This window comes from Trichechus manatus, unplaced genomic scaffold, assembly GCF_000243295.1.
Source record: "Trichechus manatus latirostris isolate Lorelei unplaced genomic scaffold, TriManLat1.0 scaffold00043, whole genome shotgun sequence".
Taxonomy (NCBI): domain Eukaryota; kingdom Metazoa; phylum Chordata; class Mammalia; order Sirenia; family Trichechidae; genus Trichechus; species Trichechus manatus.
In genome coordinates this window covers 4635014-4653541 of record NW_004443979.1, presented here as the reverse complement: position 1 = coordinate 4653541, position 18528 = coordinate 4635014, and the positions used below count along the sequence as shown (strand labels likewise).

The 18528-nt window shown below is 35.5% G+C and overlaps 1 protein-coding gene across 2 annotated transcripts in view; it reads right to left on the bottom strand.

Annotated features, from left to right (window-relative positions):
• Window positions 1-8309, bottom strand: part of MBIP (MAP3K12 binding inhibitory protein 1) — a 24084-nt gene extending 15775 nt beyond the window's left edge. For both annotated transcript variants that reach the window (XM_004376501.2, XM_012555597.1), the window contains exons 1-4: window positions 8112-8309; window positions 4240-4359; window positions 2048-2272; window positions 1863-1959 (exon numbers count right to left, since the gene is read on the bottom strand). In XM_004376501.2, the coding sequence (XP_004376558.1) occupies window positions 1863-1959; window positions 2048-2272; window positions 4240-4359; window positions 8112-8243 (574 nt within the window). In that variant the 5' untranslated portion in view covers window positions 8244-8309. The remainder of the gene's footprint in view (window positions 1-1862; window positions 1960-2047; window positions 2273-4239; window positions 4360-8111) is intronic.
• Between the last annotated feature and the right edge of the window lie 10219 nt (window positions 8310-18528).

Sequence of the window (18528 nt, the reverse complement as noted above, 5' to 3'; positions counted from 1 at the left end):
GTTTCATGAGAAACTATTTGTTCTGTAAGCCTTCACCTGAAGTACAATAAAAAAAAAAGAAAATCAAAAATAAATAAATAAATAAATAAGTTTAATAATAACAAATAAATTTAAACCAAGGAGGAAGATTGGAAAGATGTTGACATAATACATAAACATTACAAATATTATAATATTTAAAGAAACATTAAGTAAAATTAAGCACTGGCAAAAAATTTCCTGCAAAATTATCCTTCAATTATTTTATAAAAATGGATGGAAAATCAATACTGAAAGAAAATTCTTCTTTTCCCTACAGAATTTGATTTTTTTTTCCCACTCCACTGTTCAGATTTAGGTCAAACTGACTAATACATTAAAATACATTTGTATTTTTTCAGTCTGTTTCCTTAACAAAGTAGTACTACTGACAAATCAAACTGTGAATAAAACTCCAGATTCACTTATCTTTTATATCTAGATACCAAACAGTCATTTTCTTTCTTTCTTATAAAGATACCTCAAAATATGTGTAAAGGGCCATCACTTCACCATTCTCTTTTTGGCATTTCATGGGGCTAAGGTTAAAAAAAGAAGCTATCATCCATACCAGAGCTATATTCCAAATATATAGATTAACTGACCCATCAGTGAGAAATTCAGCATGGTGTGAAGATAGTATGAGTGCTAGTCACTCTCCACAGCAATTCTTGCTAGCACTGTTTTGAGCCAGCAAGGGATTGAATCGGCCAAGAAATCCTGCTGAGCATTTAGATTCTTGTCAATTCCTATCCCCAGTGGTTTAATAGAGTTAGCAGGGAGAACAGAGGAATAACATTAGTGACAAATGTGCTTGCTCTCTCAGCAAACCCTTTCTCATCAGTTACTTGCAGTCAGACTGTAGTACCTGAGATTTTGCCACTGTGGCACCTGTTCTAAAAAGCTAACAGGAAAATACACCAAATTTAGAGGTATGCATGTGTAACATTAACAGTGGAAAAAGCTGAACGTAGGACTCAGCTTGAGGCTGTATTATCTCATTATTAAAAGAATCAGTGTACCAATGTGGCATGAATCACATCTAGGTTCATCTGACAATTCTGTGTTTATATTAATTAGCCAAGTGATTTTAGAGTAAACAAGAAAAACATTCATTCCAATTATGAACTCTTGTCCATGATTTTTTCTAAGAACTACTTGTCTACTTGTTCTGATTATTAACATGATGCCCAAGTGTGATCTATGGCAGTGTTTTGCACTATTTTGTATTCTGCAGCATACCTGCAGATCTGTAAATGCACTACAGCACTGAGTGGAGAGGGAAAGGAGAATCTGATGAAAATCATGCACTGTGAAAGAAGGAAAAGAGCCATAAGACACATGGTCTTCATGACAAAATTGGTTTTATCATGACATAAAACACTTCAAACAGCTCAGGAGTAGTGGGAAAACTGCTCCCTCTTGAGGAATATTAACTTTACTAAGTACATTTTAGGTATTAACATCATAGTTTCATAAGTACATTTATGGGCTTGAAATTTATTCAGCTCAGTTCCTTCTTACAAGTGAGATCAAACAACTCTGCCACTCATACTTCACCTTCATTTTCGAACGGAACTTAAAATAATCTTTTCCCTGTGGTAAACATTAGCCTTTCTACATTAACATTTATTGATTTTATGCAACCAAAATGATAACCATTTTTACAGTACAGTCTACTATTAAACAGAAAAAAAAAATGCTACCTTGGTTCCTAAATAAACCTGTGAAATAAACTGAATTGTGTTGTTAATTTTATTCACTTTTTAAAAACAAATGAAAGATCAGAGCAACTGTAAAAATTGTGCTTAAAATCCTGTGAAAGTTAACTTCCAGGGAGTTACCTTGATTACAATCAATAACATTGCAAAATTCCCTGACGTTGTTTTCATTGATTTCAGCTTGTTTTCTTTCAATAAATGCAGATATTCGTCTGTCAATCTACAAATAACAAAGAAGCATGTTTTAACAATTCAAAAATCCTAAGATTTTTTAAAAAAAATTACACTTTCCCCCAATAAAAACTTACTTCTGCTTTTCCAGCCTTTATTTGAACTACTTCTGGATCAAATCGGATCTGTATCTTTTTTACATCTCCTAAATCACAATCCTTGTGCTTTTCTTCCTCTTGCAGGTTGCCAACAGGAAATTTGGCATTTACTTGATTCTCGTTGCCTGTTTCTGTTTTTCCTATCTCTTCAACAGCAGTTGTATTCTCTTCTTTAATTAGAGGCCGAAGTTTTGCTAAAAAGGGCTGAGAAGAACACAATTCCATCTGCTAGGGTTCAAACTGATCAAAATTAATGACATATTTAGCATATTTATAGAAATTTCTGCTAAGTGAATGTAACATTTAATATCAATTGCTAAATATAAGAAATTGGCATATCAGGATACATAAATCGACCACATATTAAGTGTTTGTTGTTCTCTGCTATTGTAACCATTATCATTTGCTATACATCTGTTTTTAAAAAAAGAAAGAAAACCTGAGGAAATTTTAAATTTTCTTTGAGGGAATCATTCTGTCACTCATCTTTTATTTTGTGCCAAATCAAAGGCTCAGCCTCTGGCACCAATGCCACTTAATTAACATGTCATTCAAATGCCTCCTCAGAACACTAAGGCTTAGTATTTTTCCTCCTTAACACGAGAGCCAGTGCTCTCACTCAGCAAAGCCCTGCATTATCACTATATCACTGGAGATTCTCCACTTGAAACTGCAGTTGGCCAAAGTGAATGAGAGAGCACAGACATGAAATATATAGGTGTTATGCTGAGTGAACACTCAGGCTTTTCCTGACATGGCAGGCTATCTTCTGGGTCATGAAATTTAATTTTAAAAAAGAAAATGAACAAGAGAAAAAAAAAAAAAAACTACCAACATGCATAGCTGAAAATAGGTGCCTATCTCTATACTAAGGAGCCCTGGTGGTGCAGTGGTTAAGTGCTTGGCTGCTACCCAAAAGGTTGGCAGTTTCGAACCTACCAGCTGCTCTGTGAGAGAAAGATGTGGCAGTCTGCTTCCATAAAGATTACGGCCTTGGAAACCCTGTGGGGCATTCTACTCTGTCCTACAGCGTCACTATGAGTTGGAACAGACGTGATGACAATGGGTTTGGTTGGTTTTGGATCACTATACTAGAGGGGGGAAAAAGCCCTGTTGTACAATGTAAAGTATACTACTCATCCTCTCCACACACACACAATTAGGCCTCACTTGAGTTCTACAGCTTATTGCTTCTGCCCTTTAAAACTAAGGTTAACTATTACTTCTAACATGAGAGTTACGTTTTCCCAAAGTCATTGAAAGGGTGTCTTAAAATTAATGTATATTCCATTAATCAAACACACCAACACTTATCAATGTTCCAATTTTTTTTTTATACCTACGAGTTTGCTTCCATTGTTTGCAATACCAAATATTCTTCTGAAACCTTAAAAGCAGTAAACTGACCAATCCAAACAGTTCTTCCACTTATTTTTTTGACATTACACATTTTGCACTTTGATTAGAGATAAACTGCAAACTTACATCAATTATAACTGCAGAGATGCTCAATTAGAAACAAGCAAGGTCATAATACTGTTTAGTTACTGAACTGAAATATTAAAAAAATATGATACCACTGTAAATAACACTTCAGTGTTGACTTCTGATATAAAGAATGAGTTATTTAAAACTGTTAAGCAAAAGAAAGATAAAATAGTGACTGGCTACTTACCAAGATGAGACATTAATGTCACAGAAATTACTTTCTTTTTAAAAACTATGCTGAAACTGTTTAATTGCAATAGACACTCCAGGATGTGTCATGCTGGGATAATGCCACTTCTTGAACCACTGAAAGCACTCCATGAGCCTCCAAACTCACCCAAGGCATGGAATCATTATCATAGCATGACACACACCTGCCGGGTCTTATTGCTTAATTATAACCCACCATAGATGGAACTGTATTGAATTTTCAATGCAAGTCTAGAATTGAATAGAAATGCATTCATTCAATCTTCATACCCACATTGGCCTATATTCCTATAACTGTCCTGATCACTATGTAAATTAACAGATTTGGATCCAATCTGGATGTAAGTAACCTTTTATTAATAACTCTATTCATATAATGTTGAGACAGAACTGACAAATACTCCAGCTAATAATTTAATCACAATTAATTTCTATTCTCAATATCAAGCTAACATGTCTAACAAGAAATTTACCTGTAAATATAAAACGTGTTGCTCAAGTGCACTAAGAAGCAATGCAGGCTGGAATGCTGAGAGGCTCTGGAGTTTGTTCCAATCGATTGTAATTTTCACCACATCATCTCTGAGGTTAAGCTTCAAAAGGGCAAACCAGCAACATCACAAAAATTACATGATTAAGCTGTACATATGGGATTGTCACAAAAATAAGATTTCTATAGAATAACACATACCTATTTTGCTCAAAGTTATCAAGTTTTTAATCTTACACTAAAATACTCTACCTAGTTATCATTTTATAAAGTCCAAGAAAGGTGCAGATTTTCATAACAAATCAGAATGCCATTTTGTTCTAATTCTACTCTTGAGTCAGTGTATTGGGACCATCTCTGAGGCAAAATCATCCACGAATGATAAAGGTTCTTTTGATACTTCAATATCTAAAAATCTTTGGATACGGTCCAAGATACGCTTGTTCTATTCAGAATCCTACAACTAACTCAGAGCATTAAACAGAAGAAGTACAACTGTATTACTGAAGTTCTAATATGCATATTTCCTTCTGTTAGATAAATACGTACACAATACATACCTGAAATATATCATAACTCTGATGTCTTCTGAATCACATTTTCATTGTTTTCAACTTTTAAAAATAATTTAAAATCAAGATTATTCATACACATTATAAAATCTAGGGATAAATGGCAACACGTTGATCTACTTCAGATAAAAAATAAACTATTATTTAGCTGTGGAAATCTGAAAATGAATAACAAACACTTTTCCACAACAGTGAAATTAATGGCCAGGGCCTGGATGGAATGTCCAGATCTTTTGTTAAATACTATTTTCTAGTAAGGTGTGAGGGCTCATTATGTGAAAATTTCTTATAAATTGGATATGAGTGATCTATTAGAATAAAATTATATCCAGAAAACTACCAAGAAGATGAGTATAAAATTAATATCAAAGTAAGAAAAAATTTTAGAATGAGAGCCTCTATCTGTAGTGTCTGTTGAGTGAATAAAAGTGAATCACCATAAATTTTTCTAGGGGGCATGTGTTTATATATAGCACAATATATAAGAATATAATGCGTAGTAGAATCAAGTTAAATATATTAATTTATCAGAAAATATTTATTAAAAAATTAGTTATGCTTTCTACAAAATAAAGACCAGCAGTGCATGAGTTCAAATATAGACCTTAACAGGTGAGATTATAATATAACAAAATGATAAATTACTGTACAAGGAACCAAAGACATCCAAAGCATCCAATAAAAAACAGTATACTGAAAGAAAACTTCGAAACAGAAATTTATTGTCCTTTGAACATGAGACCAGAAGCATTTAACATTCACGTTAGACAAGTTTAAAGAAATATAAACTTTTATGTAGGCTATACTGGCAAAGATAAATTCCTCTTAATTTGTATTACCTTGATGTCTTTTATAAAGACTTTGTTAGACAACAACTTATGTATTGAAATAAACTACTACTATACTTTTACAGACCTCACAGAGATCTATAGTCAAGTAAAACAAATTTATGAATAGGATTTGGTGATAAAGTATGCCAATCCTCATTCGAAGCAAAGCATCAAATTTTCTAGAGAAAAGAGTAACTTAGGGAAAATAAAACTAAATGTTTGGATCATATTCTCATTTCAATTCAACACAATTATGAAAGCCTTCAAATGCAACAGGATACCTGGTCTTTCAAGAAAGCCATATAATAACGCCATGAATTAAAACTACCCTAATACATTCAACTATCTGTTCAACAAATTCTCTGTACATTTTTACCCTATAGAATTTGTAGTGGTACACCATTGACTCAAAAATCTGTATTAGTTTATTAATATCAACTATTTAAATATGCATTTTCAGTAAAAACTTCATTAAATTAATAAGAAAATCCAAGCTAACAATAAACAATTCTTTAGCTTGGTAAAATGGGGCCATCCAGAGGCAATCATTTAGGTTAAAATCGGCAAAAATTAATAAATTTTTCAATCTGGGGTAGAAAATACTTTTTAACATTCAATTTTATGCTTCTATTGAGGAGAGCCAATAATACAATAGCATTATACAGAATGAGTTTATGCACATATTTTAAATTCTTCTAACTTGTTGCAAAAGGAAGCAGTGATCTCCCCCGAGGTGATTTTATAAGTATTATAATACTCTGGTTTTTATTCTTATCTTTAAATAATATGTCTCAAAATATAAAGAATATTACCAAAACGATTAGCGTTTAATTGATGAGACAATTTTATTTTTGATACTTGTATAGAAGATTCCTTCACTGCGTCATGTAAACTTAACAAATATTTATTCTAAACATTTTTGATAGATGACATGAGTAGACTTTAATCACACCTCTACCTGTACCTACAGAATACCTGAATGTTTATAATTTTTAAATGAGTTTGAAAAATTCAGAACACAAAATTTAAAGAAATGTTTTAAATCATTCCTCAATCTTAATTTTTTAAAAATATTCCATTACTGAAACAGAAACACCTTCTGTAAATAATAGGACAGTATAAACTTTTTTCATCCTAGCATTAGAACATGAATAAACTTTAAAGTTCTAATATCCACACCATAGAAATAAAAAGTTCTCTAAATTTTAAAGCATTTAAAAGTCTTGAGCCTTAAGACTAAAATGTTAACAATAATTAATCAAAAGCCCTCAAGTCTCTAAAAACATCATTGGTAATTCCTCGGCAAACAACCAAATTTAAAAGCTATATTCTACCTTTTAGCAGATTCCATTAATAATTGTTCCATTATACCAGGCTAAGTGTTTAGAGTAATGCTATTTGTAAGTCATGACAAGCATGCTAGAATTTTTTTTAATATTGAAATAACTTAAAAAAATTAATTCCCCATACACCCAAGTCTTTAAAAAATAATTTTCATAAATCGGACAAATACTTTATCTTCATAAGAATTAACCGTTATCTTCAACACAGATGTCTGCTCTGTCTACTTGACTACAGACATTACTACCAGTCGCTGAACAAAGTTTTATAGCTAGAAAGTGTTCCATCTAAGATACAAAATATTTCCTTTTAAAAAGCAGGCAAATAAACATCTTTTCAGGTTGTTTTTCATTTAAAATTTCCTTTGACTTGTATACCATGAAATCAAATACTGAGTTGATCCGAACAGAGTAAGGAGCCCATCCTTTCAAACCCAATTTTACAATGACATTTACACTAAAGTTATTTATCAGTTAAACTAGTTAATAGTTAAAAGAGTTCTGATGCACACAAATCAACCATGGGCAACGCATCCAACTTTATGCTGTATTTTCGATTAATTCCTTTTAGTTTCCTCCCTGTTTGAAAGCCTAATAGATGCAGGTGATATGCAGAAAGAAAAAAAAAAAAAAACTGACTCATAAGAGCAAATCGACCAAAAAAAAGTGTAGAGAGCGCTTTTCCAGAATCTCAGGCCGCACTGACCAACCAATTTCTAAAATGAATTGGAGAAAAAAGAACACTCAGCGTCAGGCGCCTCCCAAACCCTTAAGAGAAGCTTTTCCGCATTCATTCTCTCGGGGAACCAGGTTTTCATTTATACTATCCTCACTCCTAAGGGAGAATAAAACCCACTGCCCTCGAGTCGATTCCGACTCATAGCGACCTGTAAGAGAACAGGAAGAATAGTTGCAAGAAAATCTAGCTTGCAACCGGTCCCTGCAACTTAGTCCGTGCAGCCATCCTCCTCTCTCGGACCGGAGGCGGCAGGGGCCCGGGTTCCTCCCCCAGCCTGAGCTACTCCCGCTCGGCGGCCCGCAACCTTAACTAGAGGAAAAAGGGGGGAGGGGCCGGAAGGTTCCCACGCCCTACTCACCCAGTTCACTACTCACTTGTCCAACCAAGTTGCGCAGGGAGCGAAAGGTTTCGCAGAGCACCTCTCGGGAGAGGTTAGGGCTGCAGCTCCGCTCCAAGCTCCTGTCACTGCTGCTCTGGCGACTAAGCTCCACGGCGGCGGCAGCCATGACACCTTCGCCAGCAGCCCCCACCACCACCGAGGCGCGCTCACAACCCCTCCCTCCAGTTTTTGCCGCTTGAAGATGACGTAAAAACTCCGCGTCTCATTTAGATCGAGGTGTTTGAGGCCCCGCCAGTTCTATGTGACTGGCACGCACCGGCACCAATCAGGTGATCAGCCACTGTAGCACTGAGCGGGTGCCGGCAATTGCTGACCAGAAAGAGGCTGGATATTGTATCTGGGACGATTGACGCATGGTTAAGAGTTAGCATCATGAAACCTACCTTGACTCTTGGTGTTTATGAATGTTGGTAAGAGGAGCTTTATAGTTAAATGTTAAGAGTTTGAGCCCCAGAATTAAAAGCTGAAATTTTAACATGCCAGTGTGAAGTAGTGGTCTGAGGCGAGATCGGGTTCAGGTGCCGGGCGGTGTCCACACTTCTTTCTAAACCTTGGATAACTCACACAGAATTATCATAACTGGATAGAATGCTCCAATCTCTACAGTCTTGTTTAAAAGTTACACAAATTAACGCCACTAATTTTTCATGCAGGGGAAAAGAGGATGTAAAAACAAAAGTGCTCCATTATACCTTCGTTTTGCTACCAAAGGAATGACAATAATGACTTTAAATCTGCAAATAATTTATATCAGGTTTTAAAACGTGCGCCAGTTGCTATTTTCTGGGGGATTCAGTAGAGACGTTCAACCCTGAAATTGTTTCAAGGAAGTGCAACGCGTAACATGATTCCAACAGGAATGTAATCTAATTAAGTAATTCCATGCAACACAATCTTTGAAATTAGAAGGACATAAAACTGAATTAAACTTTTGATCAATTGTTACTTATCAGATAGCTTTATCATAAAGAAGCTTGAAGGACTTTGTAATCTTTTAGGCAAAGTTTATCACTTAAAAAAAAAATTTGTTGTCCAACTGAAAAAACAAGTTTTAGAAGAATGTTCAAAAACACTTTAAAAAAAAAAATATCAGTTTAAAGATAAGGGACAAGGGATTTAAAACTCTTAATTATAATAGTCTAATGCATTTACAGTAGTGGAAACTTGTACAATGTGTATTCAGTTTTAGAGTAAGCTGAATGAAAGGGGAGGAATAGGGCATCAAGGAACTGGATAAGGGCAGTAGGGATAAAAGACCCCTTTGACCTGTCCCTAGGGAGCCTCTTAATTAGGCTTTCATTTCCAAAGACTTGTAGGATCACCAGGCTTGACAGGATCTTAAGAAATCTTGCCTGTTCCCTTGTTAGCAGACTAGATATACAGCTGATAGTCTGCTTTTTGTCTAGAGACATCCAGAAAAAGATTTCACAGTATCTAATCCCAAACTGAGCAACTGTCTCATTCAAGTCTCTCACTCCTTATCTAACTCAAATTTACGATTTCTTTACAATGTCAGAATATTTTCTTTGCCTCTGGTCCTCTTGTTAAAGGAGAATATTGCAATAAGTAACTACAAGTTTTTGTTTCTATAGCAAATCAGCCACCAGTTTTAGGTCATTTATTATCTAGATATGAGATATTTTTTCAAATATGTAGGACACTGGTATGAAACACATTTGGAAATGTGTTTTATACATTAAAACAATACCATCTTTAACAAGGTGTTGCTCATTCCTTTCTTTGCCATCACTGATTTTGAAATTTCAAGTTTTTCTTGTTCCCTTGAACCCCTAATATAGAATTAATTGATGACCATTTGGTTTGTCTTATCTCCGTTCTCTATGTAATTCTGTTTGATATCTAGACTTCCACCTTAATCTCAGTATTTACTTAGGTAATACTTGGTATTTGTTAACTCTTTTGTATTCTTTCTAGAGATCTTTCTTATGCCTTCCTGAGGTATATTGTCTACATTTTGGAAATTTTTCTTTCTCTTATTTTATTTTCCTATTTTATAATAGAAAATTCCATTTTAAATAGAAGAGTTTGTAGGCTGAAAATATGTGGATTCCTTTGGCCTAACCTTACATAGAAATTTATAGACATCAACGTGTAACAAAAATAAAATGAAAGCTATGAAATTTAGAAAAGGAATAAAGGAAATAATTTGCTCTTTATAGAAGACTAATTACAGTTTATGAGTGAAACTGGGTTGCTAAAAAATGTGCTACCTGGCAGAAATGATTCAAAAATGTTGGTATTGGTGTTAGCTACAGAGTTAGAAATACTGTCCTGTGAGTTTATGCCAAGAATCAGTTGGAGAGGATAGAAATTATAAATGAAAACTAGGCTGTCTACCTTTTCAACAAGAATGTCCTTTATGATGAACTTTAATTCAGTGCAGTGTATGCACTTAACAGTTGTTTGTTGAATGAGTGATAATACAGATTTTTCCTAATGCAGAAAAAGCAAAACAAATGGTATTTGTCTTCTCTGGCTTCCCATCACCTACTGAATAAGTCCAAGTTCCTTAGAATGTCATCTAAGATCCTTATGATCTAACCGTTGCCTAAGTTTCCAGCTTCATTTTCTGCCACAAACCATCTGGTACTTAATGCTCCCCAGACTGCTCTTACTTCTTTATAGACCTATGATTTCTTGCCTCCATTCTTTTATTCATGCCCTTTGCCTCTAGTTTGCGTGGAAAACTATCCAGTTTTCAAACTCTAGTTCAGAAATCTTCTCTGGGAATTCTTTCCTCATACTTCTCATAAAGAGTGTATCTTCCTCTGCTACACTACTCCTGAAACTCATATATACTTCCATTATTGTACTTAACACTTTGATATTGAAATTTATTTGAGTACAGTATGTATCCCTATTTAACTATGAGTATTTATATTATCATGTTCCTGTACTTAAGACTTAGCATAGTTCCTGGCGCAGAGTAATTGCACTATATATGCTTGTTGAACTGAATTTATTTGCCTATCTAAGGTGAACATATTTGTAAATGGAAAAAAGGAAATAAGTTTCCAGTGTTGGGGGAAAATTATAACATATAGTCAGAATGCTATAAACAATTCACTTAAAATAATGAAGCACATCTCTTTATCCTCTTTTGGGGCAGCAAATTCAAAGTACCGAAATGTTTAAGTAAATGCGTAGAGCTAGCCTCCATAACCGTTCTCATGAATGATACCATATAAATTTAACAAATTAATGTACCTACTATATGCTAGAGACAGGTGTTGGGAGTACAAAGATGAATCAGACAAGGACCTTCCGTCAAAGAGCTCCACTTCTAGTGGGCTAGGCAGATATGCCTACCACCCATCTGTCAGTTTGTCATACTGTGGTAGCTTGTGTGTTGCTGTGATGCTGGAAGCTATGCCACCGGTATCTCAAATACCAGTTCAGCGGAGCTTCCAGACTAAGACAGACTAGGAGGAAAAGCCTGGCAATCTGCTTATGAGAATTAGCCAATGAACACTTATAGGTAACAGCAGAACACTGTCTGACTCACTTGCTTAGGACACGTCATGAGGAGGGATGAATCACTGGAGAAGTACATCATGTTTGGTGAAGTAGATGGGCAGCAAGGGTGAGAGAGACCCTCAGTGAGATAGATTTGCACATGGCAGCAACGATGGACTTGTACATGCCGGTAATCGTGAGGATGATGTAGGACTGAGCAACATTTCGTTCTGTTGTACCTAAGGTCACCGTGAGTCAGAGTCAACACAAGGACAGCTATCTAGGCAGATATGTAAATAAATAACTATAATGTAATGTAACAATGACTGTATTAGAGGTATGTATAAAGTAATACAACCAATTGTTACCTTTAGGGAGGTAACAATTCAGTGTCAGGAAAAGCTATAAACAGTTGTGGTAAAACATGGATTGAGCCTCAAACAATAAGTCTCAGTTTAGAGAACACATTATGAGCAGCAACTTGAACATACTTGATGTGTTCAGAGAGAATACAATGAATAGAGTGGTGTGGCTAAGCCAGCATTTCCCAAAGTTTGCAGAACGCTAGTCCTGCAAGATGTTTCTTTTAACAAAAGGTTCCATGATCAAATAAGGTGGGGAAACATTGCAGTAATAATTGGCTAATTGTGATGCCATCTTATGCGATAGATCACTACTATCCCACTTCCTAATAGCAAGGAACTCAGAACTATGGTCAAGCCCAAGAACACAACTAAAGCAATCTCAAAATCCCATGTTTGAGAGTTTGATTACTGGGATTCCCTATATCCATTTCTGTAGCAGTGAAGGTTCAGGCAGGAAACAGAAACCATACCTGTAGTCATGGATTAATTGTGTCCCCCCAAAATATGTGAACTTGGCTAGGCCACGATTCCCGCTATCGTGTGATTGTCCACAATTTTTGTCATCTGATGTGATTTTCCTACGTGTCATAAATCCTACCTCTATGACGTTAATGAGGCAGGATTCAACCTACAAGATTTGGTTGTGTCTTAAGTAAATTTCTTTTGAGATATAAAAGAGAGAAGTGAGCAGAGAGACTTGGGAACTTCATACCACCAAGAAAGTCTTGCCAGGAGCAGAGCGTGTCCTTTGCACTTAGGACACCTGCGCTCAGAAGTTCCTGGGTGAGGAAAAATTGATGACAAGGACCTTCCTCCAGAGCTGACAGAGAGAGAAAGCCTTCCCCTGGAGCTGTGCCCTGAATTTGGACTTCTAGCCTACTATACTGTGAGAGAATAAATGTTTCTTTGTTAAAGCCATCCACTTGTGGTATTTCTTTTATAGGAGTACTAGATAACTAAGACACCCATTGTATGAACAGAGAAAATTTAATATAAAAATTGTAGTTAGGATAAGTTGTTAATTAACTGAAAAGGCATCAAGAAAACAGTAAAATATCACCAAGGTAGCACATTCAAGAAGTAGCTAACACCCCTAGGGGGAGAGCAAAGGGAAGAGTTTGGAATTAGTGGAATTTAGGAGTTTAGAGGAACAGCCCTGTGGAGTCCCACAGAGATGGAATTGCAGGTTGGCTGATGTTGATGTCTCATGATGAGGCTGATTTGGCAAGTGTTGAAAAACTGCAAATAGAGCATCCAAACACTATAAGAAAACATTGATCAGTCTAACATGCATGTAATTGAAATCCCAAAATGAAAAGATAGAAAGGGGGTGGAAGAAATATTTGAAGAGATAATGACGGAGGAATTTCCAAAAGTAATGAAACCACAGATCCAAGAAGCTCAGAGAAGCCCGATGTTAGTTATCTAGTGCTGTGTAATAAATTATTCCAAATTTAACAGCTTAAAACAACAAACATTTCTTATCTCACAGTTTGTGGATCAGAAATTCAGGAATGGCTTTGATCAGTAATGTCATCCACTCTGGAGAAAGCTAGCAAGACAGAAGCTGAAATATCTTTTAGGACCTAGTCTCTCAAGTCATTTCCAACTGATTCTATTTGTTAGAAGACAGTTACTATGTATGGCCCATACTCAAGGGGAGGGAACTTGAGCTTCAGAGAAATATATTTCAGAAGTGAAAGAGAAGTAAAATTTTTTAAGAAAACAAGGAAATTTATTACCAGCAGATATACACTATAAAAAAGGTTAACATTTGTTGTGGATTGAATTGTGTCCCCCCAAAATATGTGCTGTAAATCCTAACCTCTACGTCTGTGGTTATAATCCCATTTTAGAGTGGGTTGTCTTTGTTATGTTAATGAGACAGGATTAGTGTAGGGTATGTCTTAAATTGATCTCTTTTGAGATATAGAAGAGATTAAACAAGCAAGTAAGGGAAGTTGAGATTAGGTAAGATAGACGCCAAGACATGGAGATATCCAAGGAACCAGGAAGCAGAAGCTGAAGAGACAACGACCTTCCTCCAGATGTGACAGAGTGAAAGTCTTTGCCTAGAGTAGGCTCTCTGATATGGACTTCTAGCCTCCTAAACTGAGAGAAAATAAATTTCAGTTTGTTAAAGCTATCTGCTAGTGGTATTTCTGTTATAGCAGCACTGGATAACTAAGACAAAGTTCAGACAAAAGGACTGATACTAGAAGGAAACTTGTTTCTACACAATGAAATGAAGATCTCAAGGAATGGTTAAAATAAAGTGAGATATGAGACATTTTTTCTTATTTTTATTTGCTTTAAAGATAATTGACCAAAGCAAAAATGATGGCAAATTATTGTGAGTTTATAGCGTATATAAAAGGAACCTATGACAACAATAGCACAAAAACTGGAAATATACAGTTATAAGGTTTTTATCCTGCACATGGAGCAGTATAATATTATTTGCAGATAGACTGTAATAAAGATGTATATTGTAAACCCTAGGAATACTACCAGGAGTCCCTGAGTGGTGCAGACAATTAAGTGCTCAACTACTAGCTGAAAGATTGGGGATTTGAACCAACCCAGAGGAGGAGCCTTGGAAAACAGGTCTGGTGATCTGCTTCTAAAAGGTTACAGCCTTGAAAACCCTATGGAGTAGTTCTATGCCACACTCATGGGGTTGCTGTGAGTCAGAATCGACTCGACGGCAATTAACAACAACAGGAAAACTACTGAAATATTTTAAAAACATATAAATAATAAGCTAATAATGGAGAAAAGAAGGAATCAAAAAAATCAAAATAAGACAGCAAAAGAAGGAAAAAACACCCAAAATACATGGAGCAAATAGAAAATAATCAACCATGTCAATAATTACATTAAATGTAAAGATTCACACACACAAACTAAAAGACAAGGATTGCCAGATTGCATTAAAAATTAAGATTTAATTTATATGCCGCCTATAGGAAACCCATTTTGAATATAAAGACGGAGATAGGTTAAAAGTCAAAATATGGGAAAATATATAGTACGCAAACACCAATAAAAATAAAACTGGAATGACTTTTAATATCAGGCAATGTAGGCTTCAGAATAACATTATGTGACGTTAAAAGAGCCTATTTATGAAGACTGAACTATACTAAATGTTTATATACCTAACGAGAGCTTCAAAAGATTTGAAGCAAAAACTACTAAAACTGAAAGGAGAAATATACAAACCCACAATTATATTTGGAGATTTCAATACCCACATTCAGTAATTGATATAAAAAGTAGAAAGACAATATGTGTATTGTTAATTTTAGTAGAAGATAGATCAACTAAAAGAAAATGGCTCAAATTCAAGGGAAAGAAGGCACATTTTAAATTTCTTCTTTCATTTTATTAGTTATTAATTACCTCATTTAGTTTTATAAATGTACAAATATTTTCTTTGAAAAATCATATAAATTAAGCTTTACTAATTCAATCCCACTTTTCCCCTTTGACATATTTTAACCTCAGAAGTAGTTAATCTTCATTTCTAATTTAGCTTAAGAAATCAAGAGTTCCTATTTAAGTGCTAAGTTTCCATAAATGGGAAAAATCTGTGTGAAGAAAACAGTAAAACACTTCTGGGAAACACCTGTTGTTGTCGAGTCTGTTCCAACTCATAGCCACTCTACAGGACAGAGTAGAACTGCCTCATAGGGTTTCCAAGGAGTGATTGGTGGATTTGAACTGCTGACTTTTTGGTTAGCAGCCAAGCTCTTAACCACTGTGCCACCAGGGCTCCCTGGGAAACACAAAGTAGACTTAAATAAATCAAAAGATCTCTCACATTCTTGGCTAGAAACTAAATATCATGAAGATGACAGTTCTCATATTAATGAATAAATTTAATATAATTCTAATAAAAATATCAATGAAATTTTTTTCTGGAGCTGGAAAAGTTTATTTTAAACTTAATATGAAAAAATAAACAAGAATAGTCAGGAAAATATGCATATATTATGTACCCCCACAATACATTATTATTCTTATATACAATTATCTTTTCAAGAAATCAAAAAAATGAAAAAAAAATTTATATTACCTATATATTCATTATTCCTGGTGCTCTTCATTCCTTTGTGTAGATCCAAATTTTCAGCAGATATCATTTCCCATTTTCTTTTTTTTATTGTACTTAGATGAAGTTTACAGAACAAACTAGCTTCTCATTAAATAATTAGTACACATATTTTATGACTGGTTAACAACCCCATGATATGTCAACACCCCCCTTCTCAACCTTGGGTTCCCTATTACCAGCTTTCCTGTCCCCTCCTGTCTTCTAGTCCTTGCCTTTGGGCTGTTGTGTCCCTTTAGTTTCGTTTTGTTTTATGGGCCTGTCTAATCTTTGGCTGAAGGGTGAACCTCAGGAGTGACTTCATTACTGAGCTAAAAGGGTGTCCGGGGGCCATACTCTTGGGATTTCTCCAGTCTCTGTCAGGCCAGTAAGTCTGGTCTTTTTTTGTGAGTTAGAATTTTGTTCCACATTTTTCTCCAGCTCTGTCTGGGACCCTCTATTGTGATCCCTGTCAGAGCAGTCAGTGGTGGTAGCCGGCCACGATCTAGTTGTACTGGAGTCAGTCTGGTGGAGGCTGTGGTAGTTGTGGTGCATTAGTCCTTTGGACTAATCTTTCCCTTGTGCCTTTAATTTTCTTTGTTATCCCTTGCTCCTGAAGGGGTGAGATCAATGGAATATCTTAGATGGCCACTCACAGGCTTTTAAGACCCCAGGCGCTACCCACGAAAGTAGAATGTAGAACATTTTCTTTAAAAACTATGTTACGCCAGTTGAGCTAGATGTTCCCTGAGACCATGGTCCCCACAGCCCTCAGCCCAGTAATTCAGTCCCTCAGGGAGTTTGGATGTGTCTGTGGAGCTTCCATGACTTCACCTTGTACAAGTTGTGCGGCTTCCCGAGTATTGGGTACTGCCTTACCGTTTACCAAAGTTATCACTTATCTATTGTTTATTTGGTGTTTTTCCATCCCACCCCTCCTCTCCCTCGTAACCATCAAAGACTGTTTCTTTCTGTGTGTAAACCTTTTCATGAGTTTTTATAGTAGTGGTCTCATACAATATTTGTCCTTTTGTGATTGACTTATTTGACTCAGCGTAACGCCCTCCAGATTCATCCATGTTGTGAGATGCTTCGAAGATTCATCATTGCTCTTTATCGTTTAGTACTCTACTGAGTGTATGTACCATAGTTTATCCATTCATCTATTGATGGGCATGTAGGTTGTTTCCATTTTTTTGCTATTGTGAACCATGCTGCAGTGTGCCTGTGTCTGTTCGTGTGAGAGCTCTTATTTCTCTAGGTTATATTCCTAGGAGTGGGATTGCTGGACATATGGTATTTCTATTTCTGGCTTTACTAAGGAAGTACCATATTGTCTTCAAAAATGGTTGTACCATTTTGCATTCCTACCAGCAGTGCATAAGAGTTCCAATCTCCCCACAGCCTCTCCAACATTTGTTATTTTCTGTTTTTTTGATTCTTGCCAGTAATGCCGGGGTGAGATGTTATCTTATTGTGGTTTTGATTTGCCTTTCTCTAATGGCTAGTGATTGCGAGCATTTCATGATGTGTCTGTTAGCCACTTGAATGTCTTCTTTGGTGAAGTACGTGTTCATATACTTTGCCCATTTTTTAATTGGGTTGTCTGTTTGTCATTGAGGTTTTACAGTATCTTATAGATTTTAGAGATTAGACCCTTATCGGATATGTCATAGCCAATAATTTTTTCCCAGTCCGTAGTCTTTTCACGAGCATTAGAGTTTAATTTTTAGAAGATCCCAGTTATCTAGCTTATCTTGTGGAGTTTGTGTGTTCTTAGTTATGGTTTGTATCCTGTTAATACTGCGTATTAGGGCCTCTAGACTTGACCCTATTTTTTCTTCTATGATCTTTAAAGTTTTTGGTTTTATATTTAGGTCTTTGATCCATTTTGAATTAGTTTTTGTGTATGGTGTGAGGTATGGGTCCTGTTTCATATTTTTGCAGATGAGCATCCAGTTTTGCCAGCACCATTTGTTAAAAAGAGTGTCTTTTCCCCATTTGATGGACTTTGGGCCCTTGTTGAAGATCAGGTGACCATAGGTGGATGGATTTACATCTAGGTTCTCAATTTTATTCCATTGATCAATGTATGTCATTGTACCAGTACCAGGCTGTTTTGACTACCGTAGCTGTATAGTAAGTTCTGAGGTCAGATAGTGTGAGTCCTCCTACTTTATTCTTCTTCAGTAGTGCTTTGCTTATTCAGGGCTTCTTCCCTTTCCATATGAAGTTTATGATTAGTTTTTCCATTGCTTTAAAGAAGGTTGTTGGTATTTGGATCAGGATTGCATTGTATTGGTAAATTGCTTTGGGTAGAATTGTCATTTTCACGATATGGAGTCTACCTATCCATAAGCATGGTAAGTTTTTCCATTTATATAGATCTCTTTGGGTTTCTTGCAGTAGTGTTTTGTAGTTTTCTTTGTATAGGTCTTTTACATCCCTGGTTA